General features: G+C 42.4%; 1 protein-coding gene across 2 annotated transcripts; it reads right to left on the bottom strand.

The window, feature by feature from the left end:
- Positions 1 to 26673, bottom strand: LOC119842422 (protein-glutamine gamma-glutamyltransferase E-like). Of its 2 annotated transcripts, none has more exons than XM_043495872.1 (14): positions 24973 to 25230; positions 22844 to 22962; positions 21673 to 21846; positions 21192 to 21431; positions 14474 to 14592; positions 11588 to 11716; positions 11235 to 11415; positions 10557 to 10692; positions 7857 to 7960; positions 7526 to 7768; positions 4929 to 5246; positions 3655 to 3818; positions 2439 to 2563; positions 1 to 1154 (listed from the first exon to the last, which is right to left on the bottom strand). In XM_043495872.1, exons 2-14 carry the CDS (start codon positions 22848 to 22850, stop codon positions 1001 to 1003), a joined length of 2094 nt encoding a protein of 697 aa, XP_043351807.1. In that variant the 5' UTR covers positions 22851 to 22962; positions 24973 to 25230; the 3' UTR covers positions 1 to 1000. The 2 variants fall into 2 exon arrangements, with proteins under 2 accessions (XP_043351807.1, XP_038226461.1); XM_038370533.2 differs by lacking the exon at positions 24973 to 25230 and adding an exon at positions 26139 to 26673 and having other exon boundaries at positions 84 to 1154.

The following is a 26673-nucleotide window of genomic DNA, read 5'->3' as shown; positions in this document are numbered from 1 at the left end:
GTGGTGATATCTTTGGTTTCTTTCTCCAAATGCTTCTGTGGCTGACTGGGAACATGTGATAGGTATATTGCATGGATTATGGAAATGCTTAGTGTCCTGGATTTGCTTTTCCAGGTCCCCAGAATTGATTTTCCAGCCTCAAATTGATTGCAATGTTTGTCTTTCTCATTCTTAGAGGTCAGACAGGAAGTTTGAAGAAAATACTAATTTACATTTTGTTTTGCTTGACAGTTTAGCATGGTACAGTAACTTATTATGCAGATATAGAGGTAGTAGTATAGCACAAAAGTACAAAATGAAGTGGGCACTGGCAAAAATATTCCATTACTGATTAACTTGTAAAATCTGGAAAAAATACCCTCAACACCTTGAGTTTCCCATGCTATTTCTGAGGGATACATAATTCACAATATCACTGGCATTATAAGGAAATTATACTTAATTGAAAGCATTCTTTGAAAGTTTTATTAATTGCTAACAAACTGGGATTAGATCACAACCAGACTGTAACTGTAATTAAACACCTATGGGAAAAGCCAATGTTCTGACCAATCTTAACGCAAAGAGTCAATGTATAAAGTCAGTAAAACACTGAAGCAAATACAACCCTCATCCCTTTAGGAATATTGTAATAGTATCATTGTTTAACTCTGTCACTCTCAATTCACCTGAGGCAGGGGAGTATCCCACAGGATGTACTTTATGTTGTTGCATTTGTTCTAGGACAAGAGTTGCAGAGTAGAGAGGCGAAAAAAAAACATAAATAGAGATATTTGAGATTAGACAAGGAAATATTATGGAAGCAAGAGAGTCATCCTGTTGTTGTAATGCAGAGAGATGAGCTATTTTCCTGCATTGCACTTCACAAGGACATTCAGAATGAAAATGTACTAATTTACAGTCATCACTATGATTGTGCAGGGAAAAATGCTTTTTAATGCTAGTGCAGAAATAGGGGATTGGCTTTGTGATCAGAGACATTACAACTATTGCAACTGAATCACTGACCAAGGGCCACATTGATGGTCTCAAATCCCTTAACATAGGCAAACTTGTCACAAGAGAAGTCCACCTGCAGCTGCATCGCACCGCTTCTGTGGGGTGTGAATTCAAAGTAAATCTTTGATCGCTCCTTGGGTCCCAGTGCTGCCACACTAAAACAAAGAAAACATCTGTGAGTTCTGGCTCAGATAGGAAACCCTCCCAGAGAGGCCCAAGGAACAACCTAAAGTGGAAAGGAAAAGCAAAGCCACCTACAACTGTCACACCAGAGACGATTTGAAGTATCTGAGGGGCAGCCCTGTTTCCTGGGAATTAGTTGGGACTCAAGGCTCCTGTGTGGATCAGGAAGCAATAAGAAATGCTAGATTTATAAAGGGAAAGAGATGAGAGGACGGAGAGTGCTCCTGCATATCTCCATATTTAGATGCACTACAGAGCTGTCAACTGTCCAGGTTTGAGACTGATGATTTGGGTCCTCACAATGGGCAAAAACTCATATTTTAAAGAGCCCCTCCAATTGTCAGGCACCTGCATTACTGAAACCCCATCATCATCGCCTAGGGGCTGACGTGTGGTGGGGTTTGTTTTTTTTCTTTCCCCTGAGCTGAGCTGATAATTCAGAGGCAATAGCTTCCAGGGACCCTCTGTGGAATTTCATTTTGCAGACCCCTATGGATTAGTAAGTGGACTTTTATAGTTCCCACAGGAAGCATAAGCCAGACCAGCTCATGGTAAAACATGCTGTTAGACCCAGTATGGAATATTGAACATTGTGGATTCCTCACTGAAGAGCTCAAAAAGACAATGCCTGGCAAAACAATAATTAACATTGTGCTCACGTGCTTTGCAAAGGCATGTTTTTTCCCCAGCTTCCCATTCACCAATATTTATTTATTTTAAGGGAAGCCAAAGCAACCCTGCTTCCTTATTCTGGGAGGAAGAAAGCGATGGCAGGCTTTTATCTATCTACTGAATATTGGACTCATCACTGTACTATCTGAGTAGCTCCCACATATTTAAAAGCAGAACTAAAAAGCCCTGCTCTAGGTGCCTCACTGAAGACTCGCCAACCTGTTCCACCACACTTCCTCTTCAATTTTTTTAAACAAAAAGTCAAGAATAACAAATTTCACCTGAAAATGGGAAAACTCCAAAAGTTTTACTTCTGTTTTGTGTGTTGCACTAAAGATTCCTGATGGACTGAAAACCACAAAGTCACATGTTCAAGACCTGATGGCACACTGAGAACACACCCAGCAGATCTGGGCATTGTTCTTCATATGTATTTCCTAAGACTTGCAGTTTCATACTTAGTTTAAAATGCATGTTGAAGATGGAATGTAAATGTTCTAAGTCTTGCTCACCAAGATACCAAGGTCAGGACTCTGTCAATCTTTTATCAAAAGTGATGGACAGATGACACCCCTTTTACTTACTCTATCTTGACTTCTTGATTCATCAGTTTCACCAGCACCACACAGTCCTTCACTGGCTCTGGGAGAGGATTGGCATATGAGATCTCTACAGTAACAGGCTTGTTCACCACAACCTGTGCAGGAATCTAAATGGGGGAACAAACATTTCTGATGATTCACAGTTCTTATGCTCTCTCCTCCCACCCTTGCAGGACATTTACTTGTGAACAGCCAAAGGTGTTAACCTTTTCAGGAGGTGTCAGACACTCTCCCAGGAATGGAGTGGCAGACATAATGTAGATGTGGGCAGAGCATGTTTCTCCTTCAGGGGATGGATGGGCTATAGGTAGAACTATGGAATTTAACTTCTGGTTGATGTGCATCTCCCCTTTCCCGCCTTTCCTTGGTGCTGAAGCTGGGCTGGTATTAGCTATGCAGTTGAGTGGAGGTAGGGAAATGTATATATTTTAAAAGATTTGAGGCTCAGATTTACTGAGACATGTCTTTTTAAATCAGTTTGTCCTTTAGTTTGCTGCCTGATTTTCTGTAGTACAATGAGCACTGAACATGCTCTTGATAGTGATTAAAGATGCAAAACAGTATAAATCAGCCTTCATGTTAGTGTGAATTCAGGCCCCAAGTCTATTTCAGAATAGGACAATGTCATTTGAGAGCAGCCAGAAAGCTACAATAATTAAAGTAAGAATATAAAATTTATAACTAATCCAAAACAAATGATCTGATAGCACTAGACTTGAAAGGTGACTTGGTAGGGAAAGTGCCTGGATACATTTGTATTACAGAAGAGAAAACACAAGTGGTAAATAAACACTGAGAGTCAGAGCAAAGTTTCAAAAGTGGCCTCTGACCTTTTCATTCCCAGCTTGACATCTTAAGGTTTCTCAAGCTGGGCAACAAGAACTCAGTAGCCACTTTTGGAAAACTTGGTTTGGATTTTCACACTTGATCCTAGAATTCCCATAAGAACCTTAAATTGGCCATACTGGGTCAGACCAAAGGTCCATCTAGCCCACTATCCTGTCTTCTGACAGTGGCCAATGCCAGGTGCCCCAGAGGGAATGAACAGAACAGGTAATCATCAAGTGATCCATCCCCTGTCACCTGTTCCCAGCTTCTGGCAAACAGCCCATCTTCTGGGCTGAGCTCTAGCCACAGGACTCTGTGAGAACTCTTCCATTTGCTTTCCATTATGGGCAGCAGGGAGACAGCTCTTTACCTTGATGAAGATGGTTGGAGACTCTAAAGTGATGGTCTTCTCCACCAACATCTTTGCCTCCTGTGTGTGCATGACTTCACACAAGGCAGTCACTAAGATCTTTTTATCATCAGTCAGGGACTTTTCATACTGGGCGTAAAAGATCTTTAACTGAATCTGTTTCTCTGAAATGCAAACATATTTGGAAAGTATCAGACTCCAGTAATTTCACAGATACCCCGGGTGTCTTTGTTTTTAGTCTTGTCTTCTCTGTAGTATGTGTTCACAGGATGGCACAGACAGAAGATGTTTGGTTCCATGTGAATCTCTTGCCTGCAAGCCCCTGCTCTGCATCAGTCTTTGCTGGCTGCTGCAGACAGTTCTGCTATCTGGAACAAATTCTATTTTGCTTCCTCAATCTAAACCTACTCTCTTCAGTAGAGAGTACACTGGTGAAACTGAAAGCAGAATTTGGCCCTCTATATTTAATTGTATACCTGTCCTTATATTACTGACAAACTGGCTGGGTAAAACATTTGGTCTGTCCCTCCATATATCCTTTTCTAGATTTTACCTCTGCTGACTGGGTGAAAGATTGGTCCAATTATCACAAGGTCCCTGCCCTTTCCCCTTCCTCGTTGTCTCATTCCTTACAGTTTTTCTGCTATGTATGGAAAAAGAATAGCTTCTCCCTCTGCAGCCTTCTGGGATGAAGAAGTTCTGTATATCTTGCAGTTGTTTTATTAAACCTAACCTCGTTAAGGAGACATGGAGCTTTGCAAAAAGAAAAGGAGTACTTGTGGCACCTTAGAGACTAACAAATTTATTTGAGCATAAGCTTTCGTGAACTACAGCTCACTTCATCGAATGCATTTTCTTTTTCTTTTTGTGAATACAGACTAACATGGCTGCTACTCTGAAACCTGTCATGGAGCTTTGCTGAAACTTTTACTGTATCCTAATTTGTTTTTACTGCATGTACACCCTCCTCCATTAAATTCTCTTCAGTGATCCCTGTTGACTGAGAGAGAGAACATAGCCTAGTCTTGCAACACTCTTACCCATTAGCCCACCACCGAGAGGAATTCATCTTTTTTTTTTTTTTAAACGCTATAATCGTCATACTAGTAAAGGATGGACAAGCAGATTTTGTTCCTGGGCAATTTTGCAAGAATTGCAAGGCTGATATAGATATGCATTTGGTGCATCTTCCTCCTGTCCATTTGACTGTGAATAGTTATTTTCTCAATTTAAGAACATGGTTTTGTTGACTGTCCAATCATATGAAAAGTTACCTTCTTTAGAACCAAGATCAACAGATGTGGCTGCCTGCAAGATCTCTGCCACTGCTCTCCTTGTGTACAGGATGGTTGATGCACTCAGGTTCACCTTTACAGGTTTATATTCAGAGGACAGGTTGGTGAGAATTAAGATTAGGTTGATATCTTTGCCAAACACAGGGGGTTCAACTAGCTTGAATACCCCAGAGACCTCAGGTTTTCTAACTGTTTCTGATGATCCCTCATTAGGAGCTTCTGAGAGTCTTTCTGTGAGGTTTGATCCACGTGCCTTGGCACAGGCCTTTTTATACACCTCTCTTTCCTCATGAGAGCCTGGGTGAAAGGGAAACATCAGTAAATTTCATAGCCATGTCTCCATTACACAGTTCCTAGGTTAAGGTTATAAAGAAAGTCCAGTATACCAGCTCTTCACTACCCACCAACCTGAGGTACCTGCAGATCCCATTTGTATCGTAGCTCCCTGGATCTGGGATTTGCACATCTAAGTATTTGTGATACAGTGAAATTATAACAGTCACTAAAATGAAGCACATTGTCTTCCTGCTAATTGCTGGTCCATCAGGCTCCTATTGTCTTCTGTCTTTCACCACAGCATGCAATAGGACTTTGCTCTGTAACTCTGCAGGCCCTTCTGATAACCAACTTCTACACTATTTATGGTTGCATTAAAAACATCCTGAGCAAATTTCCAGAAATGGCCACTGATTTTAGGTGCTTAACTCAGGATGCTTTTATCTGAGCACCTCCAGCTCCCATTAACTTCAGTTCATGCTTTAGGTGCTCAGCACTTGTGAAAAATCAGATCCCAGATGTTTGAAGTTGGGTATCCGGACACTAAAGCACCCAATATCAATGGCCACTTCAGAAAATGTGTCTGTAAATCACTGATGTCATAGCATCAGCATGATTTAAAACCACAAAAGCCAGGAAGCTAGCCAGGTAGCAGAAAAAAGTTGCCCCGCTTAGCTCAGCACAGCATTTCTTGCCAGTCTGAATGTTCATCCTATGAGCATTTCATGCCATGAATAAACTGAACTGTATTTTGTGACAAATAAACTTCTAATTGCAGTATTCCAGAGCCATCAGGCAGACAAATGACAACATTTATGATACAAGCTATGTGGGGGATGACACACGTACTCAGATTTTAAACCTGTTTCCATTTAGTTTAATACACCCTTAATCCTTAAAAATCTGAGTAGTTCCTCGGATGAAAATGCTTGTTTGTTTTCTGGGGGTTTGTTATTCTGAGAGGGGTAGTTGCTGCTGGAAGTCAAGAAGGTTTACAGCAGCACGGAGCACAGAAAGGCTCAGACTCTTGTCGGGAGTAGGTTTGACTCCATCTCTCCACTGGGGGAAATCCATGCTGGTGTCCCGCCTGTGCTCTATTACTGTTTGTTATGTGTATTGTAGTAGTCCCCAGAGGCCTCAGTCAGGATCAGGGCCCCACTATGCTGTAGAAACACATTGTTAAGACAGTCCCTGACCTGGATCACTTAACAATTGTATTTAAGACAAGATGAAACAAGTGGTTATAACAAACATTTGGAGGGAGGATGAGAGTATAAGTGATAGGAATGTGTGGCTACACAGACCACAATTAGAAGACAGTGTTTTGTGGGGGACTGGGGATGTTAAAATATGAATAAATGCAACTTGATGCCCATTACTAATTCTCCATCCATCTATCAGGCCAGAACCGCAAGGTGGAGACAGGGCAGCCAAGAGTGAATGTGCACAGGAGTGTCTGGGAGTCAGAGGGGGAAATGAGCCCTTGGCTACAGGTAGGCAGGCAAGGAGAAAGAGGGATGATTCACTCCGAGAAGAAGGGGTATTGCTGTAGGAAGGGCGAGGTGTTGGGGAGTGGTGAGGACATCTTTCTGATGAGGAAAGGGAGAAAGGGAGGATCTGGTGAAGTTACAGGGTGGAAAGGTGACTGAGGAACTAAAACAAGTATTTACCCATCTGAATCTCCTCATATCACAGTAGTTAATGTGTTAAACTTTGCTTATTCAAAGTAAAACCATGGAATTGTCCCAGTTGTAAAGCAGAATTAATGACCGATGGAAACAAGCAGAATGATGTTCCTGTGGAACCCTCAGAATTTCAGGATGTAGCTAGTGCATGCGGCTGCCTGCGCGGATCCAGTTCCTGTCATAGCTAATAGCATGAGTGGAACCTGGACATAGCCAGTGCCTTGGTGGCACAGAGAGGTCTAGAGATTTTTTATGTAGCTGGTAGTGTAGATGGGACTCAGTTTCAAGGATATTAGTGGTGTCTTCTACCATCATTTTTTTTTACTTTGGTTTTCAGGAAATTTTAATTGCTGGTTTGCTTTGGGTAGCAAAATGTACCTATGAAATGATGTATTGCAGAATATTGGCCAGTGCATTTCCTGCTAAAGATTCTATCCAGCGCACAATACCATGAATGTGGTACCCATTGTTTTATGAAGCAAGACTGAAAACAGTATTGCCAGGAATATTGTTCCAAATGAAGCAGAGAAGTGATTAAACCAAAATATGTAACCAGTCCTAACCCTCCAGTTCCAAGAACCCAAGAGGAAATTAATTGTGATAGTTTTCCTTTACCTTCTGGATATTTATAATTGTTAGTGACATCCACACGGGAATTGCTGCCCACAGCTTTGGTGCTGATGGCCTTGCCAATTCTCTCAGTGTCACAATACACTTTTTTTTTGGTTCCATCTTTGTAGACAATCCATTGGTTGCAATCAGCATTCACCTCCGTAAACACAAATAGGGTGTCATAGTCCAAGTCTACATCACCTTCTTTGATGGCTCTGACAGAAGCAGGACCGCACTGAAATATCCCTAGGGCATGAAGAAAAATCAGCAACCTTATTAGGCACTTTGAGTCTCAGCAAAGGGACAATTTCATAAGAGGAACTTTATCTGTTACCTTTGCTTTGCTCTTGCGGAGTTGAATCTAGAACCTGCCATCCACTGTATAGTGTTCCCAAGTCTCTTCGAATGAACCAAACTTCATTCCAGACATGATAATCCCTGAAGGTGAGAATGAACGGAGGTGCGGTTCAAAAGAAGGGCAGAAATCCAGCCAATCCGTCTAACGATGGGACTATGAAGAGATCCTTCGGAGGACCTACATATTGCCACTCTGGGCACAAGAATGGAATGTGATGCTTTTAAGGTATTGCTGAGATGTAACATTGAGTCTCTTGGGATTGTAACAGAACATGATGTCTTCCCTAAGGGAAAATGATACTATCTGGGTATTACTGGGGTTCAACCTTTAAGAAAGAGCATCCTCGGAGGGACAGTGACCCAGAGGAGTCATGTGGCTACTAGGACTATATAAGAAAGCATCTGTAGCTCAGTTAGGGAGTCTCCAGGTGGAAATATGACCTGGTGGGTGACTCTCAATTAAGGAAGCTGGGTAAACCTTGGCTCAGGAGGGGCTGTAAGGGAAACCTGCAGGGAGAAGGAGGCACCTTCAGCACTAGACGGTGAAACCTAGGGAAGGGGTTCCCTGTCGAGAGAGTGAGAGAAATGCTGAGCTCAGAAATGGGGCTGTAGTCTGTGGGAGACAGGTCACAGAAAGGACCCGGAAAGTTGAGAGCAAAAAGGAAAGACCAGAGGCAATATAGCACTGGTAGGGGCTTGACAGCTCAGTTAAGAACACAGAATATAAGAATGGCCATATTGGGTCATCTAGCTCACTGTCATATCTTCTGGCAGTGGCCAGTGCCAGGTACTTAAGATGGAATTAACAGAACAGGCGATTATAGAGTGATCCATCCCCCTCTTAGAGGCTTAGGACACCCAGAGCATAGGGTTGTGTCAACTGACCATCTTGGCTAATAACAGGTTTCAAAGTAGCAGCCGTGTTAGTCTGTATTCGCAAAAAGGAAAGGAGTACTTGTGGCACCTTAGAGACTAACAAATTTATTTGAGCTTAAGCTTTCGTGAGCTACAGCTCACTTCATCATTCAGCCACCAAATGCATCTGATGAAGTGAGCTGTAGCTCACGAAAGCTTATGCTCAAATAAATTTGTTAGTCTCTAAGGTGCCACAAGTACTCCTTTTCTTTTTGCATCTTGGCTAATAGTAATTGTTGGATCTATCCTCCATGAACTTATTTAATTCTTTTTTGGACCAGGTTATAGTTTTGGCCCTCGCAACATCCCACAGGTTGACTGTGCATTGTGTGAAAAAGTACTTATGTTTGTTTTTACACCTGATGTCTATTAATTTCATTGGATGACCCATGGTTCTTGTGTTATGTGAAGGGATAAATACCACTTTCTTCAAATCACTCATGATTTTATAGACTTCTATCATATCCCCTCTTAGTTGTCTCTTTTCCAAGCTGAACAGTCCCAATCTTTTTAATCTCTCCTCATATGGAAACTGTTCAATACTCCTAATAATTTTTGTTGCCCTTCTCTGTACCTTTTCCAATTCTAATTTTATTCGGGGGCCTCAGGATGAGGAATTTCAGAAGGCAAGGAAAGAGGAAGACCCAATCCCCTTCAATCCTGTATAATCAGGGTAAGGAACCAATTAGTCCTGATAAGAACAAAAGGACCACTGATTGAGTCCAGGGAGGGCAAATGACTACTGCGTTATGCCCTCCAGCAATAAATAGACTACTGGTGCAAGGAATAAGCAAGAAATGTTGCCGACTCTTAAAATTTTATTGTGAGTCTTGTGATATCTGATGTTTTTCTTAAAGCCCCACATGATGGAGTCAATTGGTTGTGTGAGAATCTTGAGAATCTCCACTTTCATTTAAAAAAAAAAAAACCTAGCCCAACTAGTTGTAGAGAAAAGCTGAAAAACATGAAACGAGTATTCTAAAGGCTCAGAAACCAGAAGGCAATTGAAAATGAATCCAAAATGTATTTTTAAAAAACAAACACAACATGATTTTTAAACTAGTGTCATGACTTTTTGGGCCCGGACACATGATTTTTGAACACTTAGCTATTGGTAATTCTGGGCATGAGCTGGTATTTTAGCAACAAGATGGAACTACTGAACCTGGGGAGGGCTGGAAGATAGTTGTTTGTTTTTGGACTGGTTTTTGTGTTGTTTATTCCCATAAGGGGAAGGCCTAATTTTAAGGTTGGTCAACAAACTTTGGTCACCTATTCACCAGAGGAGACCCAAGAGTCCAGTGAAGGAGACTGAAGCATAGATCTGTGATGACAAGAGGTCATTACATCAGTAAACCTGTCAAGAGCATGAGAGAAACAGAATTGCATTTGACTGCATGGGAAGGAACAAGATTTTTTATTTTTTATTTTTTTTTAAAAGAGATTGGTGGGTGAGAGATTTGGTGCATGAAATCTTAAACTTCTTAAATTACTGCTAATTTTCAAGTCCTTTGGGTGTTTTGCCAAAGAACAACTAGATACTGTTAAATCAAAAGCAAAGTAGCTCAGTGTACAGTTTCCTTCCAATCTGGAAACTGTTTTATCGGGTTATTTTTTTTATATGAAGATTCTCTGATTTCCTTCAGGTCTGTGCTGCTGTTGTGCTGTATTTACTAGTGCAGAGGCCAGAGCAGCATTGTTTTTATGGTAACTGATGCCCTATCCCTAAGTGTTGCTGAGATACGGAAGCTTTTATATTTACCATGAGGAGTCTCTGCTGATGTTAAGGCACTTTCCAGCACTGTCATAGTATTTATCAATACTCAGGTTTCCATCCACATCATGGGCAGAATTAAAGTTTGAAATCAAACGAGTTGGAATCCCCAAACATCTCAGGACTGAAACACACAAATATACAGAAATGCTCCAACTGTCTTAGTGCAAATGTTTAAATGCTAAACACCCTGTGTCTCAGCCACTCCAGACCAACTAGTTTCACTGGCTGTGACTCATCAGCATTTTCAGTGTTTGAAGCGCTGTTTCCGAGCGTTGAGTGAGTCCAGTTGTGTTTCATAGGGTATGTCGACACTGGAGCTAGAAGGTGCAAATTGCAGCTAAAGAAGGCATACCCATGCAAGCTCTGATCAAGGTAGTGTGCCAAAGGAAGTGTAGATGCAGCGGCGTGAGGGGCTACCCACCCTAAGTACGTATCTAGGGTATTAGATGGGATTGTACTTAGGGTGGCTAGCCTCTTCCTGATGCTTGTACTGCCAGGGTTCAACTTCTATTTTTAACGCACTAGCTCGGTCAGAGCTGGTGTGGGTATATCTCCCCATGCTGAAGTTTACCCCTTACAGCTCTAGTGTACTCATATGCTTGTGAAGTGATGGAGGTTACAGGACACCTCCATTTCAATAGTGTTATTTTTTCTAAGCTGTACCTGTGCACATCACGCCTGCAAAAACCCAGCACTGGCCATACTGGACAGGCTTGTAATTTTCTTGACGCCACTTCCTGAGGATCACCATACTACCATTCCATCTGGATGGGTTTTCATGCTCAGAGAAATTGTCATTCCAGCTTCCCTCCAGCACCCCGTTGTCATTATCATTCCCATTGATCTAAAATATTAAAGACATAGAATTAACAAAAGTAGGAGTCCTGTGTCAAGTTCTTCAATCACATTATTCACACACAGATGGTTCTGTTGAACTTTGCTGAGTTCCACTATGCAGCTACTGCTTTTTGCTGGTAGACATGTTTGAAACCAAGAGCAAATAACCCATTCCTTACCATTGAACTGATCACCCGCCCCACATATTTAGGATCTCCTCTGCGGAACACATCGGTGACTGGGTCCTGACGACAGTACAGGCTCAGATCCAGCATAGTGAGGCAGGTATTTAGAATGCCATCTTGGAACTGTAACCAGAAGAGACAGAGCCTTGTAAAGAGAGAGTTAATTTTTCAAACAGAATTCTAGCAGCTTCCTCTTTCTGAGAAATCCAAACACAAAGATGTACTGGGACTGGAGGTACACAGAGTCCTCTGGCTGGAGTGCAGTACACACAGCTTCTGTGCTGGCTAAGTGACAGGACATAGAATCATAGAATCATAGAATATCAGGGTTGGAAGGGACCCCAGAAGGTCATCTAGTCCAACCCCCTGCTCAAAGCAGGACCAAGTCCCAGTTAAATCATCCTAGCCAGGGCTTTGTCAAGCCTGACCTTAAAAACCTCTAAGGAAGGAGATTCTACCACCTCCCTAGGTAACGCATTCCAGTGTTTCACCACCCTCTTAGTGAAAAAGTTTTTCCTAATATCCAATCTAAACCTCCCCCATTGCAACTTGAGACCATTACTCCTCGTTCTGTCATCTGCTACCATTGAGAACAGTCTAGAGCCATCCTCTTTGAAACCCCCTTTCAGGTAGTTGAAAGCAGCTATCAAATCCCATAATGGAGGGGGACGGAGAGCTCATTGTTTTGAGCATTGGCCTGCTAAACCAAGGATTGTGAGTTCAATCCTTGAGGCGGCCATTTAGGGATCCAGGGCAAAAATTGGGGATTGGTCCTGCTTTGAGCAGGGGGTTGGACTAGATGACCTCCTGAGATCCCCTTCCAACCCTGATAGTCTATGATTCTATGACACCAGACTGGAGAAGTATGGTATAATCAAAATAAGCCAAATTCATCCTGGTAACTGTTTCAATAGAGTTACACCAGGGATGAACTGGTACAGTAGAACTGTATTGCTCCAAAGATAATTCAAGCAAGGCAAATTATTGTGTTGATTAGATCTGTATTTGTATCGCATGGGCTGCAATCTCGCTCAGGGCACCCTGATGTTTGGCACTACATAAACATATAACACAGAGAAAGTCCTTGCCTCAAAGGCCTTACAAGCTAAGGCAAGCAAACTGATAAAGCCCAAGGGAATAGAATGTTAGAAAGAACCTGTCCCTTCCTGCAAGTTCTTGTGTGGTGCACTGCAGCGAGGGCAACATTATTGTCCTCCAATGAAAATGTGAGCTGAGGCTATTCAGAGAGTTTTAAACTCAGGATGTAATCCTCTGCAATGAATGCAAGGTTTAATTCCCCAGCACACCAGCTTCCTTTGCACCTGCTGACTTGCACTCCATTCCTTTTTCACCCTGCTCTCTTGAGTGAGTGAAGAATGGGTGTCTAATAAGATACGCATATAAGTATCATCCTCAGTTTGCTGATGAGGTGCTTAGCTATGTACCTTCCTCTCAGGCAAAACTTCTGCCTGTGGATGATGCTGAGCACACTCGTTAATACTGGATTGGGGCGCTTTTGTCCTCCTTATAGCTGCACTGAACAGCAGAATTGACATACATAAAACCATGGCCAGAAGCATAAGATATTCTTGGAAATAAAGCAAATATCCTGACTCCCCTCATACTGCCCTAAATAAACAGGTACAGATACCAAAGAGACAAATGTGGATAAGAGAACATGAAATCAAAAGTGGGATAAGGACCTGAGTCCCAAGTACATCTCCTACAGTTGATACAATTGCAGAACTATAACTGTGGTATGTAACCTATCACTTAAATCAGCTTCTGTACCAGATGACTGAAGGATAGCTAATGTGATGCCAATTTTTTAAAAAGGCTCCAGAGGAGATCCTGCAGATGATAAAAAGTCACTCAAAATAGTTAAATCCAAAGAAGACTGTGTGAAGACTTAATAAGGGATCTCTCAAAACTGGGTGACTGGGCAACAAAATGGCAGATGAAATTCAATGTTGATAAGTGCAAAGTAATGCATATTGAAAAACATAATCCCAACTATAATACAAAATGATGGGGTCTAAATTAGGTGTTACCATTCAAGAAAGAGATATTGGAGTCACTGTGGATAGTTCTCTGAAAACATCCACTCAATGTGTAGTGGCCGTCAAAAAATCTAACAGTGTTAGGAACCATTAGAAAAAGGATAAATAATAAAATAGTAAATATCATAATGCCACTGTATAAATCCATGTTATGCCCACACCTTGAATATTACATGGAGTTCTTGTTGTCCCATCTCAAAAAAGATATTAGAATTGGAAAAGGTACAGAGAAGGGCAACGAAATGATTAAGGGTACAGAACAGGTACCATATGAGGAGAGATTAAAAAGACTGGGACTGTTCATCTTGGAAAAGAATTGGCCGGGGTGGGGGGGATATGAGAGAGGTCTATACAATCATGAATGGTGTGGAGACCATGAATAAGGAAGTCTTGTTTACCCCTTAACATAACACAGCAACTAGCGGTTGCCTGATTAAATTAATAGGCAGCAGGTTTAAAACAAACAAAAGGAAGTACTTCATTACGCAGCACACAGTCAGCCTGTGAAACTCATTGCCAGCAGATGTTGTGAAGGCCAAAAGTATAACAGGGTTCAAAAAAGAATTACATACTTTCATGGAAGATAGGTCCATCAATGGCTATTAGCCACAATGGTCAGGGATGCAATTCCATACTGTTGGCATCCCTAAGCCTCGGACTGCCAGATGCTGGGACTGGACAAAAGGGATTGGATTGCTTGAAGATTGCCCTGTTCTGTTCGTTCCCTGTGTACCATCTGACATCATCCGCTGTCAGATGAGTGGATGCTGGCTAGATGGACCATTGTTCTGTCCCAGTATGGACATTCTTATGTTCTTACCTGTCCATAGTACCATCCTCTAGCTTCAATATAGTTGGCATTTCCAATAAAGATGATTCCATTTTCATCCAGAACATATTCCTGTATTGCATCTTCATTAGCTATGTGGACATCATCACCTGAAAGCCCAAAGTTAGATGAGCTGTTGCACCTATAACTGAGGACATTGTAAGAGGGTTCAGTGTAGCTTATTGATTGAGCGGTCACATAACCAAGCTCAATCAATGTATTCATCAATGATTATACATCAGAGATTAATCAGCACTCTCTAAAAAAAGGGTTAATATTTGACTAAGTCCATGGAGAGAGGTTGCAGCTCACTTATGTTCCAACTTTCTCTCTCTTGATCCTGGGGTTTTAGATCTTGCTTGTTTACAGTATTTTACTTGCCCATTACATTTTGCAGTTGATTACATATTTATATTATCCAGTCATATGTTAATGTCATTTCTGTGGTTAACATTTCCTGAACACCCTGCAAGATCCACGTCTCCCCACATTGATACATTTCCAATCTATAGGCAGTACAAAGCTCATCTGTGAGTCATTTTCCATTATTTCTCTTTGCATAACTATGAAAAGCTTCACTGCATCATGTCTACCTATTTCTGTCTTTCTTTTGGTTTTTCTTTTGGTGAGCTCTAGGCCTCTTTGGTAACAACACTGATGATAAGCTTCAGCCAAAGCCATGGTTGTCTTTTGTCCTTTCTGAGTAAGTGGATCTATTAGCAGGAAGATCACATCTCATTGTTATGTATCCCTGAATCTGTACAGTTCAGTGTGAGTATGTTGTCCAGTATGTGGTGGGAGAAAATTAATAAAAATAACTCAAGTTGCATGGGACTATCCCAGATTTTCACGTTGCACCTTAGAGTTCACTGTACATTGCAGCAGTGAAGATGCAGAAAAAGAGCCCAAGTTATTTCTTTGGATTCTTCTGCCTTGTTGTAGAAATTAGGGATGGAAAAGACCCTGTATTATTTTAAGGGCAGGATTGTTCCCTATTGTACATTTCCTAGTGATTTGTCCAGTCGAATTTTAAAAATCCCAGCACTGGGACTCCCCCTGCCTGAGACACATCAGTGTCAGAATTGTTTTACTCTGATATCCAGTCTGAGAATAAGGCTACACTACCAGTGCTACAGTGCCACAGCTGCAGCTATACAACTGTATGAACACTGACTACCGTGACAGGGATTTTCTGTCACTATGGCAAATCCGTTCCCTTGAGAGGTGGTAGTTAGACTGACAGAGGAATTCTTCTGTCTGCCTGTTGTGTCTACAATGGGAATTAGGTCAACTTAACTACATTGCACAGGGCATGAAATTTTTCATAGCAATGTAGCTAGGACAACCTAAATGTTAGGTGTAGACCCAGCCTCAATGTTTCCTCTGTTAATTTCACTTCATGGCTCCTTGGTTATATCCTTGCATACCACATTAGGGTTGCCAGGCGTTCAGTTTTCGACTGGAACACTCGGTCAACAAGGGACGCTGGCTGCTCCAGTCAGCAGTGCTGACCGGGCTGCTAAAAGTATGGTCAGCAGCGCAGCGGGGCTAAGGCAGGTTCCCTGTGGCTCCTGGAAGCAACTGGCATGTCCAGCTCATAGACTTAGAAGTGGCCACAGGGGCTCTGCATGCTGCCCCTGCCCTGAGCACCAGCTCTGCAGCTCCCATTGGCTGAGAATCACAGCCAATGAAAGCTGCGAGGGTGGTGTGCAGAGCCCCAGGCCCCTCTGCCTAGGAGCTGGACATGCCAACTGCTTCTGGGAGCTGCCTGAGGTAAGCACCACCACGTGGCGCCCCAACCCTGAGCCCCCTTCTGCACCCCAAACCCCTGCCCCAGGTCGGAACCCCTTACAGCACCCAAACTCCCTCCCAGAGCCTGCACCCCAACCCCCTGTCCCAGCCCTGAGCTCCCGCCCACATCCAAACTCCTTCCCAGAGGCTGCACCCCCTCCTGCACTCCAACCCCCTGTCCCAGCCTTCTCCGCATTCCAGCTATAATTACACTAGAGCTACATGCAGAGTGATGATGACCTTTCTGCCCCGTGATGTGTGCATGCACATGTTTAGGATTGTGTTTTTATTTTGCAGCCAAAGTGCAACAATTCATATCTTGTCTGATGTCTACTATCAACCTGAGGTCTTTTTTCATCATTACTGCTTCCCAACTTTTTCCTCCCTGTTGAGCGTATGCACAGTGTAAACCAAATCTCCCTGTCTTTTTGCAGTCACCCAGATAATTACTGAACATTTTGTGTCTAATATTTTGCTGCCATAAATGACTGTTATAGAGCCAACCCTCCACATATTGATTTAAATTTATGCAAATATAAAGACCATCTTTCCATTCATTAGAAGTATCCTTAACAAAACTTAAAACCCATATAAAAAGTTCCCTTCCCTTCATTATGACTAAGCAGCAATCCCTTCTCCCTTGACCCTCAGTAAACCAGTTAAATTAGACTACAAGAATCCTCACCTTTTCCAATTCTTTCCTACCCTTATGATTCTCCCCACCTTTATCAAATAGGTGTGAACTTTGCAACATGTCCTGAAGGTCTGGGGCTATTTTAGGACCAAGAGGGGGAACAAGTTGCAAGTTGGGGCTATTTTAGGACCAAGAGGGGGCTTCACAAAGAACACCTTGCCAGTAGCCCTTTTCATTTATACCAAGGGGCTCCAACTTGTGAGTCTCTGTTGATAGCAACTGCAGCAGTATAACCTGGGGAGAGAGGCATCTCTAAGATTGTGTTTAAGCCATTTGTGGATGTATAGATTGATATCAACATCTTTACTTCCACCACAAAAACAGTAGACAACCAGAACAGATCACAGAGTGCTGGATTACTGTGCTTCATTGCATGATACTCCGTTTTAATGATTGAGCTGCTGAATTCTACACTAGCCTCAGTTTCCAAGTGGGTTTAAGGTATAACCCATATAGGCTATGTCTATACTAGCACTTTTGTCAGTAAAACTTTTGTTGGTCAGGGTGTGAAAAACACACCTCCCTGCCTGACATAAGTTACACTGACAGATGTGCCAGTTTGGACAGCACTATGTCGGCGAGCGAGCAGGTACCGCCACTTATTGGGGGTGGCTTAATTGTGCTGACAGGAGAGCTTTTTCCTGTTGACATAGAGAGGCTACACGGGAGACCTTATAGCAGAGAAGCTACAGCCATACAACTGTGCCACTGTAAGGTCTGTAGCGTAGACATAGCCATAGTGTGTGGTGAAGTAGTCTAAACTCAAGGTGACAAAGGTCTGGATGACAGCTGCAAGATCTACAGTCAGAGAAACAGTCTTAACCTCCTGGCCATATGTAAATGTAAAAGTCCTTGCTATTGCCTGATGGCTGTTGCCTTGCTACTACCTGATCTTGTGGTAACACTTAATCTAATCAGACCCCTACATTGCAAATTTGAACTAATGATGGACACACATTTCATGAAGAAATTATATCCTTCAGTTGCTTCCTCAGACAACCAACACCACCTCAGCCCTGTTTGGACAGAACTTCAGCCATGCCCCAGTCTCAGCCAAAGAGGATATGATTGTCTACTCTCATATTACCATCACTCCTCAGCAGTGGCATGGCACTTGAAGAGTTCTTCCACTGAGGCTTCGAGAGCCACAGGCTGGTTAATGTACATTTTTAATAGGCAATATAGGTTAGTGTGTTCACGTTCGCTAAAATAGCACTCAATGATGGGGCAATTAGGGATTGACAAATGGTATGAACTTTTCTTGTGTGTGAATATTTAGTCAAATTCTGAATTGTTTGCAGCCCTTGTGGCTTGCTTTTCTGTGAGAATTGGTACGATGGTTTTCTGTTTACAAATATTTGGGGAATAGTTTATATAAATGCACATATGTAAACAGGCATATTTGCCTCATCAGTGTTAGCATAGGTATCATGTATTTGTTGTCTTTGTAGGGGTGTGAGGATGGTAGCTGGTGAAGAGAGACTAATGTGAAAAAACAAGTGATGTAAAAAATAAAACTGATCTGTAGCAGCTATGCTCCCACCCCCTGATTTCAGCCTGTGCTGTACACTGCACTGTGGCAGCTGCTGGTTGCCAATATGGAGTTCTAAAGTTAGCACCATAGGAATCTCCAGGCCTTCTACAGCTCCCTGTGGCTTTCTGCACTGGTGCCCTCTCCTTCCACCTCCAACCTGTTACCAACCAATCACGTATAAAACAGTACCATTTGCCTTTTGGGACCAGTCGCCCACACTGACTATCAAATACACCCAGAGGCCAAAGTATGCTGGAAAAAGTTCGATATTCAGAATTGTTTTGTAAATAGTAGGGGTTTGTAGCTGCTGGAGCAAAGTTCATTGCACATACTAGGGGGTCCTTGCATCCCACCATTCTACTCCGACACACTCCCTGTGAGCCACCATCCCACACCCCTCTATTTCAGGGACTCCCTGCAACTCCTCCAATAACCCTTCTGGTGGGGTTGTGTGTACCCCTTAGTTCCTTCCTGTCAGTGGCTCTATGCCACCTTTTTCCACTCCATTCCTCCTACCCCCTAAGCCAGGGGCTCTCTGTGCACCACTTTCTCCATACCATGGTCCCCCATTCCCATTTGCTACGGTTTCAGTGTGCCCTCTTCTACATCAGGATCCCCCTTCTCCCTTGCATGTGTGCACCTCTATTCCCCATTCTCCTTGCATTAGCAGGGGCTCTGTGTGTGCACATTTAGCCCATATTCCCACTTTTGCCCAGAGAGTATGTCCCCCTGTCACCTCAGAGCAGAGTTGGGGTATTGTTCTGCTGGCAGATGTTAATGGGCGCCATCAACCAGCTCTTCCATGAATGGTCGGTTACAGAGGTACTTGAGTCCGTGGCTGTGCTAAATAGATTGCAGGGATGCCATGTCTCCCATTTTCCCCCTTTCAGTTTTTCCAATCTCCCCCCTTTCCCCAACCCCAAATCAATAGGGTTCTTCCCATTGATGCCTAGAACATTCCCAGAAATTTTAGAATTGATCAGATATGAGGTCCAACAGTTCTCACGTTGTAGATAAACACAATTGCCATCAAGGTGGGTGTAAGGCCTTGCAAACTGTGCCAAGGAGTGATCTATGCATTACGAACTGAAATGGGCTGCATTAGCTAGGGATAAATTGTTCACATAGAGTGGCTAAGACAGCTCTTGTGCTTAGGGCAGGGATTTTGTGAGCACCTGCCTGGAGTGTGACTGTTATTTACTCATTTCCATTGTGCCTCTCTTCCTGGCACCTCAGCACTTCAGTTACAGGGACTAAAACAAGAACAAACAAAATCTGTTTTGAATCTTCCTTTTCCACTTCCTTTCAGTAGTGGTACTTGCTTCAATGGTATTGCCCAGCCCACAGGCAGAATTCTTTCCTTGTGTTGGCACCAGGGAGTTGTTGTTAAACAGGGTAGAATATTAGGTAGCTAGATAATAGTCATGCTGCCTGATGATAGGGCTCTCTCTCTTATCTGGCCATTGCCTTGGAATCCTCTGATACCCTGATTTGGGGAGCTGCTCTTCCAAACCCCAGGGTTTAAACTGGGACAACGGAAATGGGAGAGCCACATTTTTTTCCTTGCCATGTTTCCATTTTCAACCGGAAACAATGAGACTCAACCTGTCTCCACCACTGCTGCCCCAGTACCCCACTTTGAGCAGTGGCTCTCCACAGTGTCTGCACTGCAGGCAAACAGGTTGTTCTGTACCTGCAGATATGTTTCCACCAGTCCAGATGCTTACCTAGCAGGTAGTGTTTCAGGTAGCTGTGCAGAAGCCATTTCCCTGGGAAATTCTGTGTAGATACAGCCTCTGTGTCCTAAGTATTATTCATTAATTATTATTATGGTGCCTTGCAAGGCATTCTGAGCTAATTAGTAGGTTTTTTGATCTTGACTCATTCACTGGGATGGCCTCTGACTCAGATCCCTAATTACTGATGTGAGAGCTGCTGCTCTGTAATTAGAGGAGGAAGCTGTTGCTAATTCTGCAGTCATTTCTCTTGTTCCTCTCCCTTTACACTGGTGGTTAGGGATAATTCCCTTAAAATTAGGAGACTAACTTAAGCCTTAAATTTTACTGTTCCATCATCACTTATTTGCCTAAGATCTGGTCTCAGGGCTCTTCATTTCTACAGAGGTGCAAAATGGGAGAAGCAGAGCTGTACCCTTCGCAATCCACTGTGAAAGAAGTGGGGAAGCACAGGACCCTGGCCTCCTTCATGTCACACACCTTCAGGGGATACAGGAATTCTGACTGGCCCAGCCTTCACCCGGCCAGCACTGTCTGTGAAGGATGTAGGAAGTGCTGGGCCCTTTACTTACATTTAGGAATACGTGAAGGTATTAACTTCTACAAGAAATCACAGTGCCTTTAGCTCAGGCCTTGGCAGGTACAAGCATTTTTTTCAGTAGATTTTCACCATTCTCTTGGCTGTGGAAATCAGGTGTTCTGGGTCCCCTAGAAACATCTTACAGGGCCACCTGGCACAGCTGGATATTTCACTGACACAGTTAGAACTTACCACCCATGCAGAGGTTGGATATTTTTCATAGTCAAAACAAATATTTAAAATGTTTAAAATAGGTGAATTTGCTACCTGTGATAACTTTAAATAAGCAGTGCTGAGGAATGAGCTCACTGTACATGCTGTGAAAGCAATAACATTTAATTAATACCTTGAAGAGCAAATATCTCAGTTCCTACCTGAACACCATGGGTTAAAGAGCAGTACAAAGTGCCCCAGGAACTTGGAGGAGACCTTGTTGCCGGAGGTGATCTGGAGGCTCAGTTTGTAACGTCCAATGACTGCATTAGCTGGGCTGGATATTGAGAAGTTCATGTAGCTGGACTCACTGGGTCCTTGAACTGCAGTCCAGCCACTGGCCCCCGCCTCAGAGAGGTTAAAGATGGCCTTAGTGTGATGTGCCTCTGAAGGGGCTGGCCCTGGCAGAGAGAACAACAGACAGCAGTGTTTACTAAGAATGGGTATTTGTTTGTGTGTCACAGACAAAGGTCTGAACTGATACAGATCTCACACTTGCAATGAGCACATTAGAGACACACTGCTACAAAAGTGAAATGAGTGAGGGGGAAGAACTTGTCTCAGAGAGACGAGGGGAAGCTGAAATGGGGAAAGATTAATCCTCTGTGAGAGGGGGATTAGTTGGGTTTCTGTAGGAGTTACCTATTTCTGTGACGAATGCTAAGTTGTCCCCTGTCTGCCATGGCCGGTTGAACCACAGGGTGATAATGAAGACCTGCCCTCTCCTCACAGTCAGCTCTCTGTGGGCATATCTGTCAGTATGGTGTGCACTAGTGTTGGCTTTGGGATGCCAGCTGATTTGTGTTGGCATAAGATCTGTAAAATAAGAGAGAAGAGCTGAAGAAATAGCCACTATATTTAATTCCCAGAGGCAGAAGTCAGTCACTGGCAGCAGGGACTTTCCTGAGGCTGGAGAAGTCACAGGAGCAGAGATTTTGCTGCTGGAGGATTGTTGGACTGAAGGGAAGACTGTTTAGTACGTTACCTAAGACCAATGGTTAATGAGAGCTTGAAGAGCTTGTTGTGTTCTGTCACATTCATCTCACATGATTTAATGAACTTACACATTTCATATAATGAAGTCATTCAAAGAAAAGTATTGTTATGTCATTATCACACTTTACAAGGATGAACAGGTGGCATTTCAGACAAGGCAGCAGAAATTGTGGACACTAGATTCCTAGCACTTCAAGGACTATCTAACTGGGGTAAAAAGGGGGACAGGATGATGGACTGTCAATATTAAAAATGAAGGAAGGAGTATAACAAGGAGTAATAGGATTACATAAAGAGGTTGAATTTAGAACATAATTTAGGCTGAATAGCTGGGAAAACTTGACAGTTAGGTTGCAGAATAGTCTCCTGAGGGAAACCTAGGATTTTTAAAAACTGGGTTGGACAGATTTCTTTCATCTCTCTAATTAGAAGATGTAGTCCTCCTCTTAGGGCCCAATTCACTATTGCCTTCCACCTTGAATAGTCATTTACACTAGTGCAAAGTAGGTATAAAATGCTACTATTCAGATTTGTAGTATTTTACACACACTTTGCACTTGTATAAATGATTACACAAGGTGGATGGCAGCAGTAAGTTGAAACCCTAGTTTCTACATACAATCTACAGGACCACAAATACAGCAGACAGTAATAACAAAACAACATTAAAATGCAGGGCAATTGTAAATTACAATGAAAAACTGCCCTCTGAAATAAGCAATCTATGCAGACACTTCCAATAAATACCTCTTAAGAAAACACTCTTAAGGACATGATTAGTATGCTGATGAGCACTCAGATTTCACATTGAACTCACCTGCCATTCTCTGCGTGTGTGTGTGTGTGTGTGTATATGAACTGTATATATCTTCTACTTAATTCCTCCGGGAAATCTCATCCACTTTAATAATAAAGATCAAAGTCTGCTTCTGTCATCTGAAATTCAAGAGAGGTGGGTGAGGTGCTTGGCAGTTGTAATTGATCCCTGTAGACTTGTCAAATACAATTAGCTAGTTCCTATAATTTATGTCAGTCTAATGCCAATTTTCCTGATTAACATGGGGTGTAACTGTGGGAAGAGATGCTGAACTTGTTTACTCAGAAGAAGTACATTTGATTGGATACCCATGACAAGTAGGACTTCTTACTGGGAATCTTAGGTATGCCATGAATAAATCACATTTAGGAATGAGGAAATAGTGAGTGGGGGTATATGAGCCATATGGATGAAGTGAGTTGTAGCTCACGAAAGCTTATGCTCAAATAAATTTGTTAGTCTCTAAGGTGCCACAAGTACTCCTTTTCTTTTTGCGAATACGGACTAACATGGCTGCTACTCTGAAACGTATAGAAGTCAGAGTCACTTCTTGCTTGAAGAGTGACTTTTTCTTTTTTTTTTGTTTAGCAGCAGCAATATATATATATATATATATTGTTTGCAAAAAGCTACTTTCGCTGTACAATGCTGAATTTCACCTAGAGTAAGTTTATAGTTATTTGCCGCTCTGTCTGTGTTGTATCTGCTCTGGAAATAATTAGAAATTGTCAATCCATTTTTCTGTCTCATATTTGGATAGCACCCATCATTGCAATATGCAATCCCTTCTAGATACAAGGAATAAAGTATTTTTTGTGGGGAAATGGCTCCTGTCAGCTCCAACAGCCTTTTCTCAGCTCTCATTAAAAACTTAACAAGAAAGCTGTCTGTTTTTTAGTTTCAAAAAGTAAAATCTAGGAAGAAACCGAACAAACCCCAGTAACTATTTTCCTGGCTAAGGTAGTAACTAAATGACTAGGTTAGACCTTAATAAAATGATTTCCCAAAACTGTTTTTAGAAATCTCCTTGTTTAAATATCTCCATGGTTGAGAATCTCCCTTAGTAGAAGGTGCTAACTTCATATTTCCCAGTGGATGCCCCAACCTGATGATGTAGATTAGAATTCAGAAAATGCAGAACCATTTGAATATGGAGGAATCCAGGAGGCTTCAAAAGTTGAGGGCAGTTTTCTTTATTTATCAGTACTGTAACCCTTAGATCAATAAAAATTAATATTCCTAGAAGCTTCAACTACTGTTTGAACCTTTTTACTTCAAACTCCAAAAAAGAACCAAGTTTCAGCATTCAGGGTAGCCCTCTGGATTTGATTCAGAAAGAGGAACATTGCCCACTTTCCACATCAGGAAGCATGGCTCTGTTGTGACTATTCTGTATCTCCACTGACATTTCGATTTCAAAGATTGCTCCTTTTTTTGTAAGTGGTCAGAGCCAGGCTGTTCAAACTCTCAAAACTCCCGCTGGGAACTCCCTTGAGCTCATTTGATTGCTGATCATGGAATTCAGTCATTTTTTCCCCTCCTCACCTTAGGTTCACCCTCCTTTGTATCCACAAGGGCAACAGACTTTGACAGTTACCTGGACCCAACATCAAGGCCTGATGACAAACAGCCATCAACCAGATCTGACTACTTGAAGTGTAGTGCCTTCACCAGTTTCCATACTAAGAAAAGGAGTACTTGTGGCACCTTAGAGACTAACAAATATATTAGAGCATAAGCTTTCGTGAGCTACAGCTCACTTCATCGGATGCATCCGATGAAGTGAGCTGTAGCTCACGAAAGCTTATGCTCTAATATATTTGTTAGTCTCTAAGGTGCCACAAGTACTCCTTTTCTTTTTGCGAATACAGACCAACACGGCTGCTACTCTGAAACCAGTTTCCATACTGTTTCTGGAACATGACTTATTTTTCAATCTTTCTGTTTGTTACTCACATTGTTCATTAAGTCACATAACATTTTTCTGCCTCAGCTCCATCCACCTTATTGACAACTGTAGAACACCAACTGTGGTGTTCACCAAGACACTAAAAAACTTTTAAACAAAAAAACCCCCACAGTCCCAATCAGAAACAGACAACAGCCATCCCGTGCTTTCAGTCACTCACCACTCTAAAGCATCGGTAGTTGCTTTCTATAATCCCTCTGGAACAAGACTGTCTTCCTACTCAGAGTGTTCATTAAGTTACAGTCATTTTTACTACCTCAGCTCCACCCTCTCATTATCAACAATGGTTCAGAGTGTTTTGTTCCTGCTTTCCTCCAGTTGTGGGGCTCTGAAGATGCTGTTCCATGTACCTCTTTCCTTGTTTCATAACACAGAGAATTTCACCACAACGCTTTACTGCTGCCATTGTAAATTCCATCCAGTTCATCTCCTCTCCCTTTCTGTCTCTCTCCTCTCTCTCTATCCCTAGACATTCCAGTAATGAGAATCATGAAGTTTGTCTTTCTCCTTATTTATTTCCCATACTCTTTGCATTTGTGTAAGGACACTCAAGTATGTTAACACTTGTGAAACAGAAGATTAAAAATAAAACAACCCCACTTCTGCCTTACTTTGTGTCTTGGAAGTACTAAGACACAAAGACAAAAGCTCTCCCTTTCCCCCCCCATCTTGCCCAGTTTAAAGCTCTTTGAACAAATCTTGCCAATTGTGAATCCAAGAGGTAATTCTTCTGCTTAAGTGGAGACAAATGCTATGTCTACACTAGAGACCTTACAGCAGCACCACTGTCCCAATGCAGCTGTGCCACTGTAAGGTCTCTCGTGTAGCCACTCTAAGACAATGGGAGACAGCTCTCCTGTTGGCACAATTAAACCACCCCCAACAAGCGGCAATAGCTGTGTTGATGGGAGAGTGTCTTCTGCCAACATAGCGCTGTCCACACCAGCACTTACATCACTCAGTGGTGTGTTTTTCACACGATGTAAGTTATACCAACAAAAGAGCTAGTGTAAACATAGCCAAACTGATCTGAAGAGTCAATTCTGTATCACAGGGGTTTCCCCTACTTTATGAATCTCCAACTCTCCTCCACAAATGAGTTCACGCTGTCTCCAGTATCAACTCCCCAACAGTTGCTATTTAAAGTATCTTTGAATATTGCCTCCATCTTCCCAGGTTCCTTCCAGACTGTCTAATCAATCTAGGTATTTATATCATTCCTCATGGTGGTGCCTCTGTGCCTGATCTTAATCTTATCTAGTCCTCCTTTACTTTAGTCACTTGTTCCTGTAAAGTACAGTGGATGTTCCGAAGGATATACTCCACCTTTTTCCTCCCCTAGCCTGGTCTGCAGAAAGCAGCATGCTATACTGTGCTGTTCTGTTAATCTGGGTCACGGATATCTTGGGTCAGGATCTTCACTATGGAGTGCACAGCCAGAAGTGCTTGAGCAGCTCTTCTTCTCAAGGGCAGAAAATCTATTGTGATCAATGCTTCTGCTATTATTTTGCACTGCTTTAACTTCTTCCATCCAAGGTTCTAAAACAAATTCAGAATAATTAATTAGTCCTCACAATGGTCTAGTGAGGTAAGGAAGCATTATAATATTTACAGAATAGGGAATCAGAGGCATGGGGAGGCTAAATGACTTGCCCAGGGTTACACGGTGAATCTGTGGCAGAGCTGGGAATAGAGCTGAGGCCTCCTGACTTCCAGACTTGTACTTTTAAGCATAAAATAATCTATCCCTGATGAGGTTGGAAGTCAGTATTAATGCCTTTTGCATTTACAGTTCTTCCTAGTTGCCACTGTTTCTTTCTCCTCCTCTGTATCTGAGTCACAGGAACTCATCCTGAAGGGT

This window comes from Dermochelys coriacea, chromosome 13, assembly GCF_009764565.3.
Source record: "Dermochelys coriacea isolate rDerCor1 chromosome 13, rDerCor1.pri.v4, whole genome shotgun sequence".
In the NCBI taxonomy this organism is placed as follows: Eukaryota; Metazoa; Chordata; order Testudines; family Dermochelyidae; genus Dermochelys; species Dermochelys coriacea.
The sequence above is the reverse complement of the archived record's forward strand: the minus strand, read 5'-3'. Positions and strand labels throughout refer to the sequence as shown.